The sequence below is a fragment of the Canis lupus genome, chromosome 7, assembly GCF_003254725.2.
Source record: "Canis lupus dingo isolate Sandy chromosome 7, ASM325472v2, whole genome shotgun sequence".
NCBI lineage: Eukaryota > Metazoa > Chordata > Mammalia > Carnivora > Canidae > Canis > Canis lupus.
Genome location: NC_064249.1, coordinates 79,510,258 through 79,530,607, shown reverse-complemented (window position 1 = coordinate 79,530,607; position 20,350 = coordinate 79,510,258). Strand labels below are relative to the sequence as shown.

The 20,350-nt window shown below is 56.6% G+C and overlaps 1 protein-coding gene across 6 annotated transcripts in view; it reads right to left on the bottom strand.

Annotated features, from left to right (window-relative positions):
* SMAD7 (SMAD family member 7) overlaps window positions 1–19,957 on the bottom strand; it is a 30,234-nt gene extending 10,277 nt beyond the window's left edge. The window contains exons 1-4 of one of the 6 annotated variants that reach the window (XM_049112969.1): window positions 18,172–19,952; window positions 16,905–16,958; window positions 11,017–11,088; window positions 7,292–7,372 (exon numbers count right to left, since the gene is read on the bottom strand). In XM_049112969.1, the coding sequence (XP_048968926.1) occupies window positions 7,292–7,372; window positions 11,017–11,088; window positions 16,905–16,958; window positions 18,172–18,799 (835 nt within the window). In that variant the 5' untranslated portion in view covers window positions 18,800–19,952. Of the gene's footprint in view, window positions 1–7,291; window positions 7,373–11,016; window positions 11,092–16,904; window positions 16,959–18,171 lie in introns of all 6 variants that reach the window. The other 5 variants (XM_049112968.1, XM_049112970.1, XM_025429638.3 and 2 more) reach the window with 5 other exon arrangements.
* Window positions 19,958–20,350: the final 393 nt, after the last annotated feature.

The following is a 20,350-nucleotide window of genomic DNA, read 5'->3' as shown; positions in this document are numbered from 1 at the left end:
GAAGGAATAAAGACAGACACACACACAGGAAGAAATGACACTCTGGTGCGGCTATGACACGGATAAACCGCGAGGCCACTGCGCAGAGTGAATAAGCCAGCCCCAGAAGGTCAAATACGGGATGATTCCACCGCATACCATCCTATGCGGTACCTACCTAAAGCAGCCAAATTCAGAGATGGAAAGGAAACCGGGGGCTGCCAGGAGCCCGGGCTGCGGGGGGCAGTTAGGGTTTTGTGGGGACAGAGTCTCATTTTGGGAAAGCGAAGAGGTCCTGGAGAGGGATGGTAGGAAGGCTGCATGGCGACGTGATGGACCTATGCCACTGAGCTGTCTGCCTCAAAATGGGACCCGATGGGAAATGTTGGGCATATTTTGCCCAGAAAGAAGTTGGAAGGGAAAATAAAGGAGGTGGAAAGGGAGAAAGGAAAAAGAGACAAAACAGTAAAGAGAAGGCCCTGCCTCTCCCTCATGTTTTCCTGTGCTCCCCTGAACCTACTGGCCTTCAGTACAGGAGACCCACCCGGAAGGCTTCCGCCCATCACAAGGATAAAGGCCCCCTGGAAATGTATGCAAATTTTTGGTATGCATATGTATTTTTATGGGGAAAGATTCCACGACTTTCACTCATTCTTGGGAGAGTCTGTGAGCCAAAAATGCAAAGAACTATAATCTTTTTATTCGAGAATGCAAGAGGCCATCAGCTACCCACCACCTCAGCAACAGGGGGTCTCATTTCTATCCGCCCTCAAATCCAAGAACCAAAGAGCACAGGTCACAGGATGCCTTGCAAGATTACCGCAAGGGGTCTGAGGTGGGACCAGGTCCAACCTCTTATTCTGTGGATGAGGAAACTGAGCTTTAGGGCAGGTAAGGCCCAGCAGGTCGGCGAAAGGCAAAAAGCCTGGCCTTCACCCAAGAGAAGTGGGCTAGCCCCTCGGGAGAGACAGCTGGTAGGGGGTGCTCCCCTCGGCGGTCATTCTCTAGGTCCTCTCCCCAGAGAGCCCAGGAGTTGGGGAGGGGAGGGACTGGATTCTGAATCTAGGCAGGCCCCCCAACCCCAGGCTTCTTCTCCAGGAAACACCCCCGCCATGGGGTTTTAACTGTGGTCCCCCTGAGCTGGAGCTGGCCATGGGGCCAATCTACTTCGAAGGGCTGTACCGGGCACCCAGCTTGCAGGAAGACCCAGTTCTCTCGGCTCTGGGTTACTGATTAACGAGGGGGAGGAGCTGTGCTGGCTGAGAGGCTGCCCGGGACTCTCCCCCATGCCCTCTCAAGACCCTTCCCCTGCCCCCACCCCACAAGGTCACTTAGCCTCCTAGGGAAGGAGATGCTTCCAGGTCACCAGGTGCTTGAGAGCCATGGAAGCAGAGGGACAGGGTGCCAGGGACCACCGCTCCCCCCCGCAGTGGCAAACGCGGAGAGGCGAGAGTCCACAGGGCAGTACAGCCCCGCGTCATAAGGTTTCTGTTCCTGTTGAGCGACCATCCCAAGTTCAAAGTGAAAACGAACAAACCCGGGGGCCGCTCACAGGCCCTGGCCAGGGAGCCAGCGATGCGAGCTGCCTTCCGACACAAACTCCTGGCCTGACAGGATGAAACTGCAGCGGGCATGAGTTCGCTCCTCTCTGCCCAGATCAAACCCCACGCCCGGCCAGTTCCCTGGTGGTTCTGGCCGGTGGGGACCACAGCAGGGCGAGAAGACACATTGAATCAGTGACCTCCACGAACGGGGGGCGGTGCAGGGGGCAGGGTGAGCGTGGAAATGAACACACTTCAGTCGCTGCTGGTTAGATGGCCTCGCCCAAAACCGCCCACGGGCCGGGGGCCTCCCTCATCTCACTGGCACCGCAGACGTGGGCCTGTCCAGCACACTGGAAGTTAAAAAGCAAGAATGGGTCTTCGTGAGAATCAAGCCCTCTGGGGTTCTAAAGGAAAGTCAAGATCCAGGGCTTCAAAGGTGGCCCACCTGCCCTGTGGCTGCCAAGACATCCTAAGAGCATCCTTCCAGAGCCTGTGTCTGTGCTGACCTCACCGCCCCCCCCCCCCCACCTGCAGGCACCCTCCACGGGCCTAGGCGCTCGTCCCACAGCACAGCCAGTGCACGGCGGGTCACCTCCACTCCGGCGGGTCACCTCCACTCCGTACTGGGCTCCCGGTACAACCAGGGCCTGGATTCTGAAGTCTCCCTCGTAATGTCACTGCTATTATCTTATCAAGGCGGCCCGGGGTGGGGGTGGAGCCGGAGGAGACAGACCTGTGCATATCCACAGCTTTGTTTTATCTCCACTCTCAACAGACCACACAACCAAAGCAGAGGCAGAGGCAGAAGCCGATGACAGGAAAGCCCTGCCTGCCCTGCGTGCTCAGACAATCACCCCAGGGGCCCATCCCTACACCTCTGCGCGTCTGACAACACCTCACCCCATGGCCCAGCTCCGAGCCCAGGGGCCCTGGCTCCTTCAGGCCTGTAGAGAAACTGCCTGAGAAGCTGCCCTCCTTCTGGACTCCCCACAGAGCCATGGCCTGCACAAGAGCCCTCTACCTCGCTGACCCGGTGACACCTCCAGATGTACCTATTCGTCCTTCCCTGGAGGTGGGGGGGGCCAAATCTGCATGCTCCACACCTTGCAGAGCCTGGCACACAGTAGGTGCTCAATAAATCATCGGTGAACCAATGAACCAGACAGACACATGCTATGCTGGCTTCTCCCCAAGCAGCCGGCCCACCCAGCTTTGCACCTGCCCCCCCCCCCCGGGGGGGTGCGGAACAAGGAAAGGCTGCTGGGAGGGGACCATGGCTTCCAGGCAGGGGTCCAGCAAAGCCCAGGCCGCAGCCCAGGTCCCCGAGGTGCACCTCCTTCCCCGCTAGCCTAGCTGCGGCAGACCCAAAGAGGTGTTTCCAAGCCCGGCGCCGGCCCGGCAACCTCCGTGGGCACACCACCTGCCCACAGTATTCTGCTTGGCGTCCTGCTCTGTTTGGACAAGTTCCGCTCTCCGAGTGTTCAACAATGCTCTTACACACCCCAGGGCTCTTGTTGGGTTATGAAAACAAAACAATGCACGCTAAGGGGAAAAACAGCTAGGGCGGGCGGGGGGCAGGAGTGAGGGGGGAGCAAGCGAGAGCCACACACAGACGTGGCTTTCTGGTCTCCATCCTCGAGGGGCCCTCGGCAGCACGGGCCCGGGCACTGGCCCATGTCCCCAGAACAGTGACATCATCGAAGAGAGGCCTCAGGAGCCCAGAGATAAGTAAATGGAAACTTGTGTTTTTACACTCAGGACAATATACACCTACTTCTCCGGGCCGCGTGGGGCTGCGGCGAGCCCTCCTTCTGCGGAAGCTTCTGGGTGTGAGCCACACCATCTATCCCCTTGCCCCGGGGCAGAGCACAGCTGTACCAGGGGAGCCCTGAAGCCTGCTTCCCTTCATCGCCTCATGAAAGCGCCCTAGAAACAGTCTCAGAAGGTAAGGAATTTCTGGGGGTGGCGGGGGAGGACTCGGCTCCAAGACCGGAAAAGGTGGGGTTTTCCACGTTTCCTAACGTGGGTGCCCGGCATGGGCAGGTGGGGAGTCAAGGCTGGGGTGGAACACTGAGGGCACGAGCAAGTTCTTATCCATCCCCCTGACCAAAAAAATAATAAGAGGGTTTTTTTTCCCCCTTTTGCAAGTTAAAAGTGAGCAAATGACATTGGGTGGGGCTCCGTGTGGAGGACCTCACGCAGCCAAACCAAAATTCACTTCCAGCCAAGGGCTGCTTGGCCTCACCATTTGGGGAAGGACGCCGAAAAAGTCATGAAAGATTCTTTAGTCAACCAGGAAATAAGGCTGCAGTTAACATTTCAACTGAAGGTGACCTTTCTGGTCAAATATTTTTTTAAATAATAAAAATAACATAAAGTTCTCAAACAGCCCCTTTCTTAAAGAAAATGGCCTAAAAGTTCTCGTGGGAGTGGAAGGGAAGGAGGAGGGAGAAAACCCAACAAAACAACCCCAACCCCCCCTTTCCCCCCACTCCCCCGCCAGGGCTGGCGTCCTCATAGCTGCTACCTTTCACGGACAACTTTTTTCTGGAGTTCTTCTTATAAAAGGCATGATGCAATTTCCTGTCTCATCCCAATATTTCCTGTTCTCTTACAAGGTGAAAGTTATCACTCTGTTTTAAACAACTGTCCTCCACTCCGCAGAAAGTTCCTTTCTCCATCCAGCGCCCCATTCCCAGCATAAGATCTCCCCACCTTAGCGTATAAATGCGATTGCGATCGTGTTCTTTAAAGAACCGGCTTGAGTATAAAAAGCCTCCATCTCCGTGTGGCAGACAGTATCCCGGATGGTAAGTCCCCCACCCCAGGTCCCCAAGGACACCCCACGGGGAGACATGGAAGGGGCCGGGGGCAGCCCAGCGTGTTTGGGTAGAGCCGTGGCCGACAAAGTCAATGTTGCTTTCTTGGTGTGTTAGCCACTAAATTGAGAACTGTGCCTCAGCAGTTAATAATATCTTCCTGCTGAAAATAGCCCAGAGAGGAAGCCTCTCTGTGACAGTAGGCACCCGGCCAGACTCTGGGTTAGCCATTCAACACCGAGGAGGAAGATGGTAGGACCAGTGGTGACCTCCCAGTGGCCGTGCTGTACAGTAACCTTTCACGACGCTCCTGCGGAGGGAGGGCTCCCGGGCAAGCCACCCGCCTCCCTCAGCGGCCCTATAAACCTCCGTGGGGCTGTCCCACGGCCCAGGGGCCCCGGCAGAGGTGGGGGAGGGGTCTGGGTGACCAAGAGGGGGGGCGGGGGGCCAGAAGGCCAGGGGCCCCAGGCTTCAGAGGACAGCTCCTGCATGGGTCTTGCTTTCTCATCCCTGGGCTGACCAGGCAGCAGGCAACCAGGCCGGGGAGCCCAGGAGGGGAACAGCATGTGGGGCAGAGAAGGAACAAGTGCACTCACTTCCCCTGCAGAAAGGTCAAGCTCGGAAAGAACCACAGGGAACTTTCCTGCCTCTGGTTTCTGCAACCCACAAGGAAAAGGGAAGGTTGGAAAAAAAAAAAAAAAAAAAATCACACCGAGAAGGGTCAGCTTCTGCCGGCTTCTTCAGGGAGTTAAAGACTCAGAGAAGACAGGCTCCCGGACTATCAAGGGGAGCCCCCCCCCAACCTAGGAAACTTCTGCGGTACTTTGGGAAGAAGTGTCTGTCAACAGTAGATCCCAGGCACCTAACCCAAGTCTCTCCACTTACATTCTCTGGAATCACCATTCTTGATCATCCAAATATCTGCGTGCATTTACAAAAAGCCAGCGCAGGTCACTGCTTTTAAAAATTGAGGTAAAATACACGTAACACTGAGCACCAGTGAGGTGGAGTGCGTTCACACAGCCGCGTAACCACCACCACTACAGAGTTCCAGAACACTGCTACCACTGCCAGAGAAACTCCGTCCTGCCGTCACCTTTACAATGTCATTAACAACAGCTAAGTCGACAGGAGGAAGGTGCAAAGTCAATGCACCTCGTCAAGTTTCTCCAATCAAGCAGAAATCTTATTTGAGAAGAGGCTCCTTAAGCCAAGATAGTCAAATCCTTCGCTACGAGAGAGAATACACAGGATCACAGAAAACCAGCCCGGCCACCAAGAGAAGCCACCAGACAGTCCCCGCAGGGACACACACCCCTCCACACATTCCACCGGGGGTTCCTCAATGTGTCAGCACGCTTGCAGTCACCTGGGGGGAGGTTCAAAAAATACTGATGCTGGGCCCCCATCCGCACACCGTGATTCGGGAGATCCCAGGGGTTCACATGCACAGGCAAGTCTGGGACCACCACCCCAGGCTGGTCTCCCCCACCTGCTCTGAAGTTGCCACTCCAGGTTCCAAGCCCAGACCGAAGTGAACAGCAGCAGGGCAATCACAGCAAACTGGCAAGAGCAGTACTTCAATACAGTAACAGCAACAATAAACATGCAAAGGAAGCCAAACTTGAGCACGACTCTGGCATTTCTTCGCTTTCCACTGCCCTACTGGCTCGAGCTTGCCGCAGACGCCCCACAGGCCCACGAGTCCGCCCGGCTGCGGCCAGGCTCTGCTAAGGAGGCCCAAGGGGGGCAGTGAGACGTAAGGTGCTAGATCTTAGCCCGAAGCTGAGCCTGAACCTGGCCTTCACCTGGCCCCCCACCCCCGCCCCTCTGCTGGGAGGCCCTGTTCTGCCTGTCTCTGTGACAGGACGCAGGAGGCAGAAGCCCCTCTGGTCGGGCCAGGAGAGCAGCCTGGATCTGCTGCAGAGACTTTCAGTGCGGTCTCCCTGTACTTAACCCCTGCCCGACTACTTCATTCTTGGAAGGACAAAAGGGGTTTCATGAGTGAGCCCTCATCTGGGGCCGAGAGCATGGCCGCAAGCATCGCAGACACCTGAGCAGACACCAGTCCAGGACTGGTCTTCACCAGGGGTGGGTGTGCACCAGGTGAGCTGGCCCAGGCCCGAGTCATTACCCTGGCATTTAGTGAGATGTGGGCTGGGTCCCTAGAGATCCAGACTGTCTGGATCTGGTGGGGGAAGGGAGTGCGTAGGTAAGGAGCTCACTCGTGGTCACACGTGCTGGTCCATCGGACTCCCCCCAAAGCCCATGTGCTCTCGGCCACTTGGATGAGCTCAATTCACCACCACCACGACGGCCACCCCTGGCATTAGAGACCTCAGGGAGCCCACACGCTGCGTGTTCCCAGGCAGAAGGAGACATGAAAAATAGCAACAGGCACCCGGGTCCAGATTCCCAGGGTGCCATCACCATTACAAGCCAGACAATAAGTAATTGTTCCCATGGAGCTCATGAACTTTGCTTAACAAGATGGAGCGACCTTTCCTAAGCTACTTGGTTTGGGCCTAAATTGACCATGGGACTGAGTCAGAGCACATTTCCAGATTAACTAGGTAATTCTGTAGACTCTTCTTTCTCTGCGGCTATCACAGATGCCAGCAGGGACCAAAGAGAGAGAAGGAGGAGACAAGTTGCAGGAGTGCCCGCTGACCTAAGGACACTTCCATCACCCACAAGTGGGAATCAGAAGCTATACATGGATCTTAAGACCCTCCCTTGGGCGGGTGTCTCTCCAGTAAGCAGGACTGCACGGCCAGAGTTGAGGCTCTCCCTCCCCCACCCCCGACCCCACAGGACACGTCCAGTCCGTACCTATGTCACCACTCCCTCCCACCCTTCCTTGAATTTCATGGTGGCATCGCTCTTGAAGTTTAAATAACTACAAATTGCTGGCCTCCAATCCCTGCCTCAACCCAGGGAGGCACTTACTGCTAAGGCCCAGCCAGCTCCAGACGCTAACGTGTACAGGAGGAGGATGAAGGAGGGGTCTGTAGCCAAACACCCCAGAACCTGCAGATGAAAGACAGTGTCCCTCAGCCTGCCCAAACAAGGAGAGCAGATGAACTCAGTGAAAGCCCCACCAGAACTCCAGGTGGAGGCTGCAAAGATAGCAGCTTCTAGCACATGCTTTTGATTACCCGTGATACAGTGAAGGCTCTGAGAGCAAAACCTTCCACCTTGTACCAGCTAGCCATGCCTAGAAGCTTCCCCCCTGTACCAGACCCCTTCAATGTGGGTATTCCTGGGCCAGGACACATTCCAGGAGCAAGGGCCTACCCTGGAGTTGCATGCCTTTCGAAGGGCACTACACACACAGAGCCTAAGTGGGGGGCGCCTAAATCAGAGTTCAGAACTCATACACTAACCCCCCCACCCCCAAAGTGCATACCCTTTCTGCCCACCTACCCCAGGCTTGTCTCACAGCCTGCCTGTGGGCACCTGCCTGCTCGTGCATCTGTGCACGGGATCGTCTATCTGTCCGTCTGCAACACACACGCGCTGCACATGCGCACGCGCGCGCACACACACACACCATGCACCAAGCAATCCATCTGTCTCAGAGAGCCGGCTGTCAGAAATGAAAGTACAATCTCCTGGAACCGAGTCCCAACCTTCTAAAAATGTGCCGTCTTCCCAGACTGAGGAAACTTGCAGGGGTGGGGTATGTTTCGCTGCAAGTACCGCAGGCCTGGGCCATTGCCTCCCGGCCAGACCCAAGCTGCAAGGCTAGATTCCAAATGCAGCCGGAGGGCCTGCTCCCAGGACTCCCACCCGCCCACTCCCCTTCCCTGCAGGGGAGGGACGGGCCAGCCACGGAGTCACGGAGTCACCCCGGCAGTTCAGGAGGGGAATGCCTTTGAGCATACCCCCACCCCCACCTCCGAGGCACCACATTTTCACATTTGGCTGTTTTTTCTTTCCCTTCTTCCTTTGCCAAGAGAATCAAGCCCTGGCTCCCACTCCCGACCTTCCTCCCACCCTAAACTGAGCCCCATTCATTAAGCCCGCTCTCAGCCAGGGCAGGACAGGAAGGAACACAGAACACAGGGCCTGTGAAAGAGATACTCAGAGAGGTTATTGCAAGGGGGAGGAGGACAGATCCTTGCAGGCCAGGACGCCTTCACCACTCCCCACCTTGATGCCCACTTGCCCTCCCACTTCCTGAAGCCAGCTCCCAGCGTCCAGCTTCTGCTGACCCCTTCCCTGGGCAGCCCCCACCGGCCTCATCCTCCGAGGCAGACACACCCAGGCCACCCCCCTCCCCTGCCCACAGGAAGATCAACTTGGGAAGGAGGTTTGGACTCACTCCATTTGCAAAAACCCCCGTCCTGGCCCTGGGCCACTAACTCATCTTTTAGGGGGCACTCTCGCTACAAAGGGTGTAGCCCTGGATTTTGTCCACGCCCATCATCTCCCCTCCTGATACCCCCAAGCCACTGGGCACCAACCCAAAAATCTAAGTTTCTTCAATTTCCCCCCACAGTACATTATTAATAAACTGTTCCAACTCTGAACAGAAAGAAGAAAGAGCTCAAACTTTGAAGCCTTGGGAATTAGTAAATTAAGAGCTAAAATTCAAAACAAATGCTCTTTCATGTGGAGGCCCCCTGGTCTTTTTCCTTTTGCAGTTTTGTTAAAGCATTCGATCCCTTCAGAGACAACCACGCCTCCCTAGCAGCTCCTTCGTAATCTAAATGGTTGCAATTACCTGAGGGGGTGGGGATGACGGGGAGCAGTGAATCATTGTTTGACGCCACCACCCCCCACCTGGTGTCTTTCTAGGACCGGGAGAGCTTTGGGAAACGCAAAGCCCACCCATCTCCAAGTCCAAAGGCGTCGACTGGGGCGTGCGACTGGGGCGTGCGGTGGCTCTCGGGCCACCCTCAGGCCAAGGGAGGAGATGCTCGGGGCCGGTGTCGTCATCGTTTCCCCCAGCAGAGGAGACAGATGAGATGTTATCAATAACAATAAGACAACCCTTCCGAAAAGCCCCCTTTCAAAAGCTACCACTTCCCTTGCTTATTTCATGTGGTTCGAAGGGGCTGGGCCTCCTCCCTACACGTTCAGGATTTAAAAAATAAACCCATCTAACAACATCCTGAGTGCGTTGCTCGGCCCAGACCCCTCTTCTCTCCTGGGCCTTGCTTCTTTCAGGAACTTTCGCAGCCTTAGAAAGCAGAAAAAAACGCAGTCCCGTGTGTGTTCCCCCATCCCGTTCTTGCAGGTTCCCCTTCCTCCCCCACTGCGGGAGTCTCCCCCGCAGAAGCCCCCACCCCTCTCCAGGTCCTCTTCTTCCTGCTCACTCCTCATTAGGATCTTTGTGTAAACAATACCCTCCCCGCAGACAACAGAGTGTATAGTGCACTGAAATAAAAACAAACAGGGGTCTTCCTAGAGGTTCTCGGGGAGCTCAGTTCCTGGAGGGGGGAGCCTGGGAGGGGCTGCCCAGGATGAGCTGAGCACGACGGACCAGGCATGGAGGGCCTGACCCATCAGAGGTCACCTCGCAAAAGTGGGCACACCACAGTCCGCACCCCCTCCCCGATGCGATAACTTTACTGCTTCCATCTGAGCAGCCAGGATCCTAGGCAGCGTCGCAAAGCGAGAACAACGAACGCAGGGAATTCTGTGCAATTTCGCCCGCACCCCCTCCCTCGGTTCACTTTCCCTCTTGCTTTAGCTAGCTCTCAGAAAATCTACTGATGCCAACACGGGGTGGGAAGGTCAGGGGGAATTAGGGCATCTTTTGAAAAAGGGGGAAATGCTTCCCACTCTTACGTTGCTAGAGTTTCTCCAAGTTTCTGCCTCTCTTCTCCTGCCCCCCCCAGGGACAATGATGCTCAGGCTACCCGATGCCCCTCCCTCAATCCCATAACCCTCCAGCACTGGCCTTCCAGTGCCCGTGCGCCCCCAGGCAAACCTTCCCACCGGGGTAGCACCACCTCCATCCTGTAGGGCCCCCAGACGTGCCCTACAGAATCCTGCACTAAGCTAGACTGGGAATTAAAACCTGCCCAGGGCAGCCCTGGTGGCGCAGCGGTTTAGCGCTGCCTGCAGCCCGGGGCGTGATCCTGGAGACCCTGGATCAAGTCCCATGTCGGGCTCTCTGCATGGTGCCTGCTTCTCCCTCTGCCTGTGTCTCTGCATCTCTATGAATAAATAAATAAAATCTTAAAAAAAAAAAAAAAAAACCTGCCCAGAAGCATCCAGAACATCTATGCAGAACTTCCACCCTACACTCAAGATCTTTCTTCAAGTTCCCAAAAGGTGGATCCATCCCCTTTCAAGGCACTTGATGCACTAAGGACAAATGGGGAAAAAAAAAAAAAAAAGAATTTAAACCTGTGACACCAAAGTAGGCAAGTGGAAGCCCCTCGAGCCGGGAGCGGCTTCCAAAATAACCAGGAAACACAGCACCCCCCCAGTCCGCAGCTGGCCCCCACTTCCTCATCCGCAGAGCAGGCCCCTGGTCCTGATGCCTCCAGGACCACAGAATGAGCCTGAGTTGCTGTGGATGCATCCAGGGCAAGTACATAAAAGTGAGAATTCATTCCAGACCAGCTGGGGCGGCAGGAGGCCACCCCCATTCCTCCAGTCTCCAGCCACTTCAAGAGGTCTCGAAATTGCCAGGAAAATAAGATAAAATGTCTCACCTGAAAGCCCCCCAGGGGCCAGAAAATTCGTTCCCCCTGTTTCAGCGGAGGAAGGCACAGCATCTGGACAGTCTGCTGTGGATTTAAAAAGGGAGAGAAAAATAAAGACACAAATAAATACATACATACATACATCCACCAAGAGTAATTTTTAAGCACACACTAAAGAGCATTTAAGAGAAACCACACATTCCAAACAGCCAACTGACTCCCACCACGATGCTGATTATTAATGGTCTGCTCAGGCTTCGCTGCCCACCGTAAGACAGACCGCAGCACCTTGTCACCCGTCTGGGCTCTGGGCAGCCAGTTAATCATTAGTCAAGTCAGGCTCGATCACAGACTGGCTGGAATTTCTTTTATTGCAACCAAGTCCCCCATTGAGGAAACCAAGTAGCTCACAGGGTCAAAGGACGCCTGGGTTCTGCTCTCAGCCCCCACTGCTGTCTCCCTACTGTCGTCCCAGAGATTGATCAAGGGTGAAGCCTCCTTGCTCAGATCCAGTGGCCCCTCTCTGCCACTCCCACCCGCCAGTGTCTCCCCCATCTTGTTAAAGACGGACTTCCCAGTTCTTTAGGCTGTTCTCAAGACTGCCCTTGGGCTGAAAGGCCTTCCTTCTCCCTTTTAACTGACATCCACTCAGTATGGCAAAGCACACAAATCTCGAGAATGACTCCTACTCGTGTATACACCTGCGTAAAGCCACCACCAGACCAGGACAGAGAACATTCTCAGCAAGGCTCCCAGCCCGAGGGGAAATGTTCTACCTCCTTCCAGGCCTGGCCCAAACTCCTCTCTGGAGACCTTCCTGGGCAGTCCCAGACCTGCAGGCTCCCTGCCCTTGGTTCCTATAAAATCTTTCTGGCACCCAGCAAGTGGGGTTCCCTTCTGCTGTCTTTGCTGATCTTTTACCTTCAGATCCTGTCTGCCCTAACTAGACTAGAAGTTTCTCTTCCACAGCTTTGTCACCCTCGGGTGCTCAGCACGGTGACCCAGATGTGTATGAGAATGGCAATTCTAGCTGAGAAATGGCTTGACAACCTCCCTCCAAGCAACTAAACCAAAAAATAATGCCTGTGAACCACAACTAATTAGTCCCACGAAACGAAAATACACAAGACCCTGTAAGCTCGTCACGCACCATTGCCAATGCCAAACTTCCAGAGAGCCATCGAGAAAGGGGCTCCCTGGCTCCACCACAAGCACACTAGGTTAAAATAGTGCAATTCCAATCCCCCAACCACCCCAGGTCACCAGCAGGATGTTCCCTGGGGTGTGTCCTGCCAGTTTCCCACTAGAACCACTTGGCCACACTTGGCAAAAAGGAAACCAAAAGCAGGAGCAATCCAGAGGCAAGGAGTGCACCAGCAGTCTCCATCGCCCCCCATGCCCAAAGGAGATGGGGGTCTGAGCGTGGCCTACGCAGAACCCCAAAACCACCTCTGGGTTTCTGCTGCCTCTCCCTAATCCCAGAACACCCCCTCCTCGCCGTCCCTGTACCCGTCCCCATCCCGCATTCCCTCTCAGCCTGGAAGAACAACTTTTCAAGGATTCTTGCCAAGGGAGGGGTGGGCAGGGGAGAGAGAAAAAACTGTATGTAATCTCATTTTACCAGGATAAAGTGTAACTCCTAACAGGAATATACAGTTTTACAGGATACACTTAATCAAATGCAAAACAATGGGGGGGGCAGGAAGTGGAGCCACTTGTTCAGTGGTGTATACCCTGCACTTTCTAAACTACTTTGATGGCCTTCACCATGTTCTAGAGATAGGCCTTACCTACCCACAAGCGGAAGACACCCCTACACCCAACACGACGACGGATCCCACGGCCGCAGCCCCCCGCCCCCACCCCCACCTTCCTCCAGCTCTGGCTGGCTGCATCCCAGGGGCAGAGTGTGTTTCAAAGGAAGAGCCCAGCATCTCAGGGCAGAGCTGGGACCACATTCAGGGTGTCAGCCCGGCTCAGATCAAAGGTAAGCCAGCTCCGCACCGGCAACCACAAGCGTTTTTATGAAATGGTGCTCTGCCCTTCTGCAGAGCCTTTGATCTCAGGAGGGATTTACAAACATTAATTAGGCCTCTCTACCACCCCTGTGAAGTAGCAAAGTATACCTGTTCGACCCGCACCCGGGGAAACTGAGGCGTCACTGACAGCCCAAGGGGCCACCCAGTGAGCTGGGCCATGCCCAAGAACTGGGCGCTCATCCTGCCCACCCCACAGCTCTCCGCCCCATCCCAGGCATCCCAGTCCTCACTCGTCCCCACAGGCAGTCAGACCCAGACCGTCATCGCAGTATCATCGCAGTAGACTGGCCTCGGGCTACCGCCAGCCTCGGAAAGGTCAAAGAGGCCACACATCCATCCCTCACCCACTCAAAAGCTCCAGCAAGATAGACCTCCAAACTTAGTGTCTCAGCCTCTGGTCTCCAGAGCCCGGGCTGCACACGCTCCCAAGTTCTAGGCCATTCCTGGCTCCCATCCATTGTTAGATAATACCAAGCACCCAGTAAGTTCTGGGTTCTCTGGGAGGAAAAGACAGTCCTTGAAGACACAAGTCTGGGGACCAGCCAAGGAATGAGCTGTTGAGAGGGGGAAAAGGTGACGGAGCTGTCTTCTCTCACCAAGAGGATGGTTCCAGGAAAGCTCGGATATTCTTGTCAACTTAGTTCTGAGCTCCCTAAGTGCCACCAGGGCTGGAGGAAGGAGCCCAATTCCCCACTCCCCCAACCACAGCCATCCCCTCTCCACCTCCCAGGTCTGCCCCCAACCACAACTCGGAACCCTGGGTACAGCACAATCCACTGCACTGGAATCCTTCACACATTTTTAGGGAGGCACATCATCAGGCCCGGAGAAAGGAAAGAAAGGAAAGAAAGAAAGAAAGAAAAGAAAAGAAAAGAAAGAAAAGAAAAGAAAAGAAAAGAAAAGAAAAGAAAAGAAAAGAAAAGAAAGAACCAATTAGTGAGCAAATGAATGAATCATCTAATTCTTAACCCTTTGATCATCTAGATTTAAAGAGGTGCAGAAAAGTTAAGAGGCTGCGTTAAGATGTAAAAACAGGGCTAGATCCCAGACTTCTCAACTACACTTTGGAGGCTTGATCCACCAAATAGGTACTGGTCACCTGGGTCCCCAGCCTAATCAAGCAGTGTCTCCAGCAATGCCCCTCCACCAGTCAGTCATTCTTCAACTGACACCTTCAGATCTGGAGGACACAGGGAGCAGAGCCCACAGAGCGATCCTCTCAGCATCCCCACTCCATACACGCACTTCTACTTCCCAACAGCACATCCTTGTCCCTTATGGGAAGGGAGAGTCTCCTTGACTTCAGATAGCTACAGGTCACAGCCACGTTGCCCCTAGGCTGAATTATGTCTCAAATCCTTCCGGGAAGATGCTGCTGGTTTGGGACGAGAGGCTACAGCAGCGGGACGGCTTGACCCACAGCAAAACAAGCCCTGGAGTTCCTCCAAAGGCTGCAGGGGTACCAGGCCCCCAACCCCCTTCGGGAGCCGGAGACTCCGCAAAAAGGAAAAGAAAAAAAAGAAAAAAAAGAAAAGAAAAGAAAAGAAAAGAAAAGAAAAGAAAAGAAAAGAAAAGAAAAGAAAAGAAAAGAAAGAGAAAGAAAGGAAGGAAGGAAGGATTCCCTTAGTTGTACAACTGGTTAAGATTTTAACAGTTGCCCATTGTAAAACCTCACTCCTGGTTCTCACCTAATCACCCAAGACCAAAAATCCAACCTACAGCTCAGACACTTAAGAATGTGAGCAGCTGATCTAAGTTCCCCAGCCAAGGCCTCTCCTCCCACGTGCGAGGTGAAGATGAAAACCCAGGGCAGCGTCCCATCTGTGTGTGTGACCTCAACGCCCCCCCCCCCCCAGCCGGGTCCCCAGCCCCACCATTTCCAGACCTGGCTGCCCTCCAAGGGCGTCACAGGACAGCTCCCTCCACAGGGGGCTTCGCCTGTTACCACCTCCTGTCCTGACACCGTGGCGCACTTTATTCATTCCTTTTTTTGTTCTGTTTTGTTTTAAACAAAACGTTTTGGGTGAGTAACCAGCTGTTTGAGTTTCCGATTGGCAGGTTAATCACTTCCTATTGGCTGATCTGGAAAACTTTTCTCCCCCTTGGAAATGGCACATTCCTGTCTTTGTGGCTTCTCTGTTTACACACATTTTGCTACCTAATGTCAACACTTGCTAATGAATAAATCTATCACTCCACTCACTGAAAATGAGGTCCTGGCCTGGCAGAAAGACTGCCTGACTCCCGCGAACAGATCTGTCCTGGTATCTCTGCAGGAAACCCAAGACAACGTGGCCCTTTCTTTTCTATGCTTTTAAGAGGTTTCTGGGAGCATTTATTTACTCCTAGCACTTTTCGCTCCTGGGGCCAAGGTGACTGGTCTTTCTTTTACAGAATCCTTCCAAATGCAAAGGATACAGAAGGAAACACAAGAACAGGACAGACAAGAGACGGCCCCTTGTAGAAGGAACCTCCTGAAAGAATTCTGGTTTTCGATGCCAGAGCCCAGTCAAGTTACATTCTTTGAGAAAACAGACCTTGGTAACTTCAGTTCTGTATTTGTTACAAATACAGAGAGCCAGTTATCTCCTCATTAATGACCATTTATCTGGTGTTTTGTAAATCGAAAGCAAAATATCACATGCTTTGCAGGCCATTTATTAGACAGGCACCAGGCAGGCAGCAACGCCTCCCGACTTCAGGGAGCGGTGGAGTCCCGGGAGGGCTGGCTGCAGAGCATGGGCTTCGTTTACACCGTTCATTAAAGTATTTAATTTATGACAACGCCCCAGCAAAACTTTTAATTAGTGGGGGGAAAGGCCCAACAGCCAAAACTCATGAGGCGGAAGGACTTGTGGAATTCCAGGAGAGAAATGGGGCCCAACCCTTCACTTCTCCCAGGACCTTGGCAAAACAAAAATGTCACAAGGGTTGCATTTTTCAGGTACTGAAAGACCAAAGGCCTGAAGACCAAAGTTGCAATCCGTCCTTTGCAGCTGGTGGATCCCAACCCAACCGTTTGAGAAGGGGCTCTGGCACACCGGGGCCCATCCCTGTTGGCACTCCCAAGCCCCAGTTCTGCTGACCCTCTGCCCCCTGGCACTGTCTGTTCCATAGGGTGAGCCCTTGCACTGCCAGCCAGAGGCTGAATGCAGACAACCGCCAACAGGGCTGGTGCCAGTCTCAAATGGGCTTTTGCTCTGGCTCCATGCCACCCAGTGACAAAGCAACAGGCAGGCACAGCTATGCTAAAAACTTGTATAGCCCCTACCATGAATTCTGAGAAAACCCAGGACAGAGCAGACCTGCAGGTGTCCTCGGCCTCCCACCCTCGCCAGGGCCCTGTGGCCTGTACTTGTTAAAACTTTCTGACCTCTTAACTTCAAACCAAGGCCTTCTCTGCACCTTCTGAACTGCCTTCCCTCTCAAATTATCCATTCTCCTCACTGACTCTTCTGGCACTCACAAAGTCTCTTGAATTTTCCCATCAACCTGTCCTATTTGGCGCTGGAGACACTCTGCGTGGATCAAATTCCACGTGTTAAAGCTGAGCCAACTCGGGTTCAGAGTGGAAACACACACACACACACACACACACAAGGGAACAAAACGAAAAGTGTATCTGGAAACAACTCTGCAGAGAAAGAAAATCTAGGTAGATCCACGCAGGCACACACACCCCGGTCTCCAGCCACAACAACAACAAAAATCCACCAAACTTCCCACAGAGGAAGCACCTCGAGGCAAGCCCGGTGCCCGAAGGGGGCCGCTCGCTGCCTCGATGGAAAAGATCCTCCTTCTAGAGGCTCCATTTCTGACTTCAAGATAGGAAGGATATTTTTAAAATCATCCACTCACCAGTTGGTTTGAGAAAATCCATCGGGTATCTGGAGTAAGGAGGAGGGGGAGACTCTGGAATCAAAAAAGTAAGAGCAAAATAAAGGCCGAGCCATGAGAAAGAGAGATAGAAACTTACGATAACAGAGGCATTCTTTCAGCCCAACTGTTTGTCTTAGCTGTGGGGGTTGGAGGCAGGGCCGCGAGGCGGTGATTGCCTTGATATTTAGCTGTCAGATAAACAAAAGAGGCCGCCTGGCGCCAGGCTCGGCGCTGCGCTCCTCCACGTCTGCAGCCGCCGCCGCCGCGCTCCGCCAGCCCCGCTGGAAAGCACCGGCTGGGCCCGGGCCGCGCACCCGCTCACGGGGCGGGGAGCCACGCGGCCGAGCACCCCAGGGAGCCCCTGCCCCAGCCCACCCGGGACACGCGCCCCAAGCTGCCGGGTGAACTTGGGAAGACCCGCGCCCCTGCCCCGGCCCTGTGCCCAGACGGGGAGCGGGCTGAGAGGGGGCGATAAACCCAGGGAGACGGGGGTCCCCCAAGGCACCGAGGGCAAGGGCACAGACCATCCAGGAGTCAGCTGTGTGCTTCACTGCACTGTAAGAAATTACGTTGGGGACACCCAGCCTCTGACCCTGGCTTTCTCCCACCCGGGCTTGCAGACTTGAGGAGGCCCAGCCAGCCAGATGGACACCCCCCCCCCCATCCTAACCCTCTCTGCCCCAAGACCCCAGGGCCGCGGGGCCAGGGAGGATCCCGACGTGCTCTCCCTATTTACCCAGACACAGACTTCCAGCCTCCACAACTCGTGCCTCCCAACCTTCCTCGGCGGGCTTGGACCGAATCCAGCTCGGCCACACACCTCAACGCTTTTCCGGGTGCAGAGGAGGCGTGACCCCCCGCTTCTCTCCGCACCCCCCCCCCCAGCTGATGTGGAAACGAATGCATCTCACTTTCAGCCCCGTGTCTGCGTTGCGTGTGTGCCTGAGCAGTGCCCACAGCCCACCTAGGGGCAGCAGAGGAGAAGAGGCTGGAAGGGAACCCCCAGGGAATGCCCTTGCAGTTTCCCCTCGTCCTTTCTCTACTTTTGCCACCAGAGCGTCTTCCCAGGAGGGGATGTACAGCCCCCCCACCTCACCCCACCCCACCCCACCCCACCCCACCCCACCCCACCTCGAGGAGGCCGCGCACACGGCCTGGGGTGGGAGGGGGTGCAGAGGGGGTTGTCGCAGCTCCCCAGCGCCAGGGGAAGGGGAAGGGAGAGTGTGGGCGCAGAGCAACTTCTTACCTAGTTCGCAGAGTCGGCTAAGGTGATGGGGGTTGCAGCACACCAGCTCCGGGTTGATCTTCCCGTAAGATTCACAGCAACACAGCCTCTTGACTTCCGAGGAATGCCTGAGATCCGGCCACCTGAACACTTTGCACAGCAGGAGGGGGAGCGAGTAGGCCGAGGGCGGCTGCGCGGGCTGCGAGCCGGCGGGCGCCCCCGGGCCCAGCCTGCAGTCCAGGCGGCCGGGCAGCAGGAGGCACGCGGTGCGCGTCCCGCCGCGGGACTCCACGGCCTGGAGCAGCAGCTCCAACTGCCGCTCCTTCAGTTTCTTGAGCACCGAGTGCGTGAGCGCCTTCAGATCCGCCTCGGCGCCCCCGGCCCCGCCGGCGCCCGCGGCCGCGGGGCGGGGATGGTGGTGGCCTTTGGCGCCCCGGGCCGCCTTGCCCAGGCAGCAGCCAGCCCTGCCCGCGCCCCCGCCGCCGCCGCCCCCGCCGCCGCCGCCGGCCCCATGCGCCCGGCCGTCCGTCGCCCCCTCTCCCCGCAGCTCGCCTCCGCCGCCCCCCGCGCCCTCCTCCTCGTCCTCGCCGCCGGGCGCACGGCTCCTCCAGAGACGCCGGACGAGCGCAGATCGTTTGGTCCTGAACATGCGGGGCGAGGAGGCGAGGAGAAAAGTCGTTTGGCGGCTAAGGAGCGAACATGACCTCCGCACACCATGAAGAAGTCGGGCGCCGAGTTGGGGCAGCAGGCGCAGGCGACAGCAGCAGCAGCAGGGGCCCGGGCAGGAGCGGCGGCGGCCCGAGGGGCGCTCCGTGGCATGCGCCAGTCTCCCGGAGGCCGCGGCGCGCACGGGGGCCCGGGGGCGCCCGCCGGGGCTCGGGGGCCCGCGCTCCGGCTGCCCCACCCCGCGCGGCCCGCGCCGAGCGCGGCTCTCGGGCCCCGGCGCCCCCCGGACGAGCGCGGCCGCCGCTTGCCTGCGGGCGGCGGGGCCTGCCCTGGTCGGCGCCTCCCAGAAGAGGGGCCCCCCCGCGGCGGCTCCCGGGTGTCGGGCTCGCCAGCCTCGGCTTCCTACATGGGAGACCCGCGGGGGCAGGACGCGAGAGGCGTGCGCCCGGGCCGCTGGGGAGAGGAAAAAGCCGCTTTCCCCCTTGCTAAGCAACTTAATTTGGGGGTGGGGAGAAACGGGCAATTAAAAAAAAAAAAAAAAAAAAAAAGGAGCAAGCACGCGATTTATTTTTTTCCTCTATATCCTTAGTAACCGGATCTCCTCGAATTCCGTGCACACGAAGACTCGGGGGAGGGGGCCGCGCGGACTTCACCCCGCATGAGATGCCTGGCGGAACGGGGCGGCTCTCCCAGGTCTACGAGCCAGACGTACAAAGCCCGAAAGGAAAAGCCGCCACCTCCTCGCGCCCCCGGAGCTCTGGGGGCGTCCGGCTGGAGCTGGGGCTCAAAAAAAGAAAATGTTTACAAAGTAGGACAAGACGTTTGAGGGGTGGGAAGAGAAACGTATCCACGAGTTACATCCCCCTTTTTTTCCTCGCAGAGCCCCGCTGGTCTTCCTCTCCTTTTCTTCTGCCAAGGGGGAAAAAAAAAAAAAAAATCGTATATATTTTTTAATCCACAGAGAGCTCCGGCTGGGCGGCTTCGATCCTCGGCATCTGGGTGTCTTAGGGGAGTCTGGTCTTTCCTCCCGCGCTCCCGGGGGCCCCGGTCCTCGGCGGGGACTTCCTCGGGGCTGGCGGGGGCGCAGGGGCAGAAGATGCTGCGGCGGCGGCGGCGGCGGCGGCGGCGGCTGCGCCCGGCGGGGCTGACAGCGCGGGGGAGGGCGGCGCGGCGGCGGCGGCGGCGGCGGGCCCCGGCGGGTCGCGCGCTCTCGCCCTCCTGGGCGCAGGCTGCTGCTCGCTAACTCGGGGGCCGCCGGCGCCCCCCCCCCGGCCGCGGCTGGCCGCCGGGACGCCCCCCAGGAGCTGCTCGCCGCCACCCGGCTGCGGCCGCGAGCAGGCCCGGTGTCCTCGCGCCGCCTCCTCCTCGAGACTCTCCTCGTCGCGCCCGGAGCCTCCTTGTCCCCCGGCCGCCCTCTCCTGGCGCTCGGTCCTCCTGCCGCCGCCGGGGGCTCGCCGCGCCGCGCGCAGGGTCTCCGGGGCCGGGCGCTCGGCAGCTCGGCCGCTCGGCAGCTCGGCCGCTCGGCAGCTCGGCA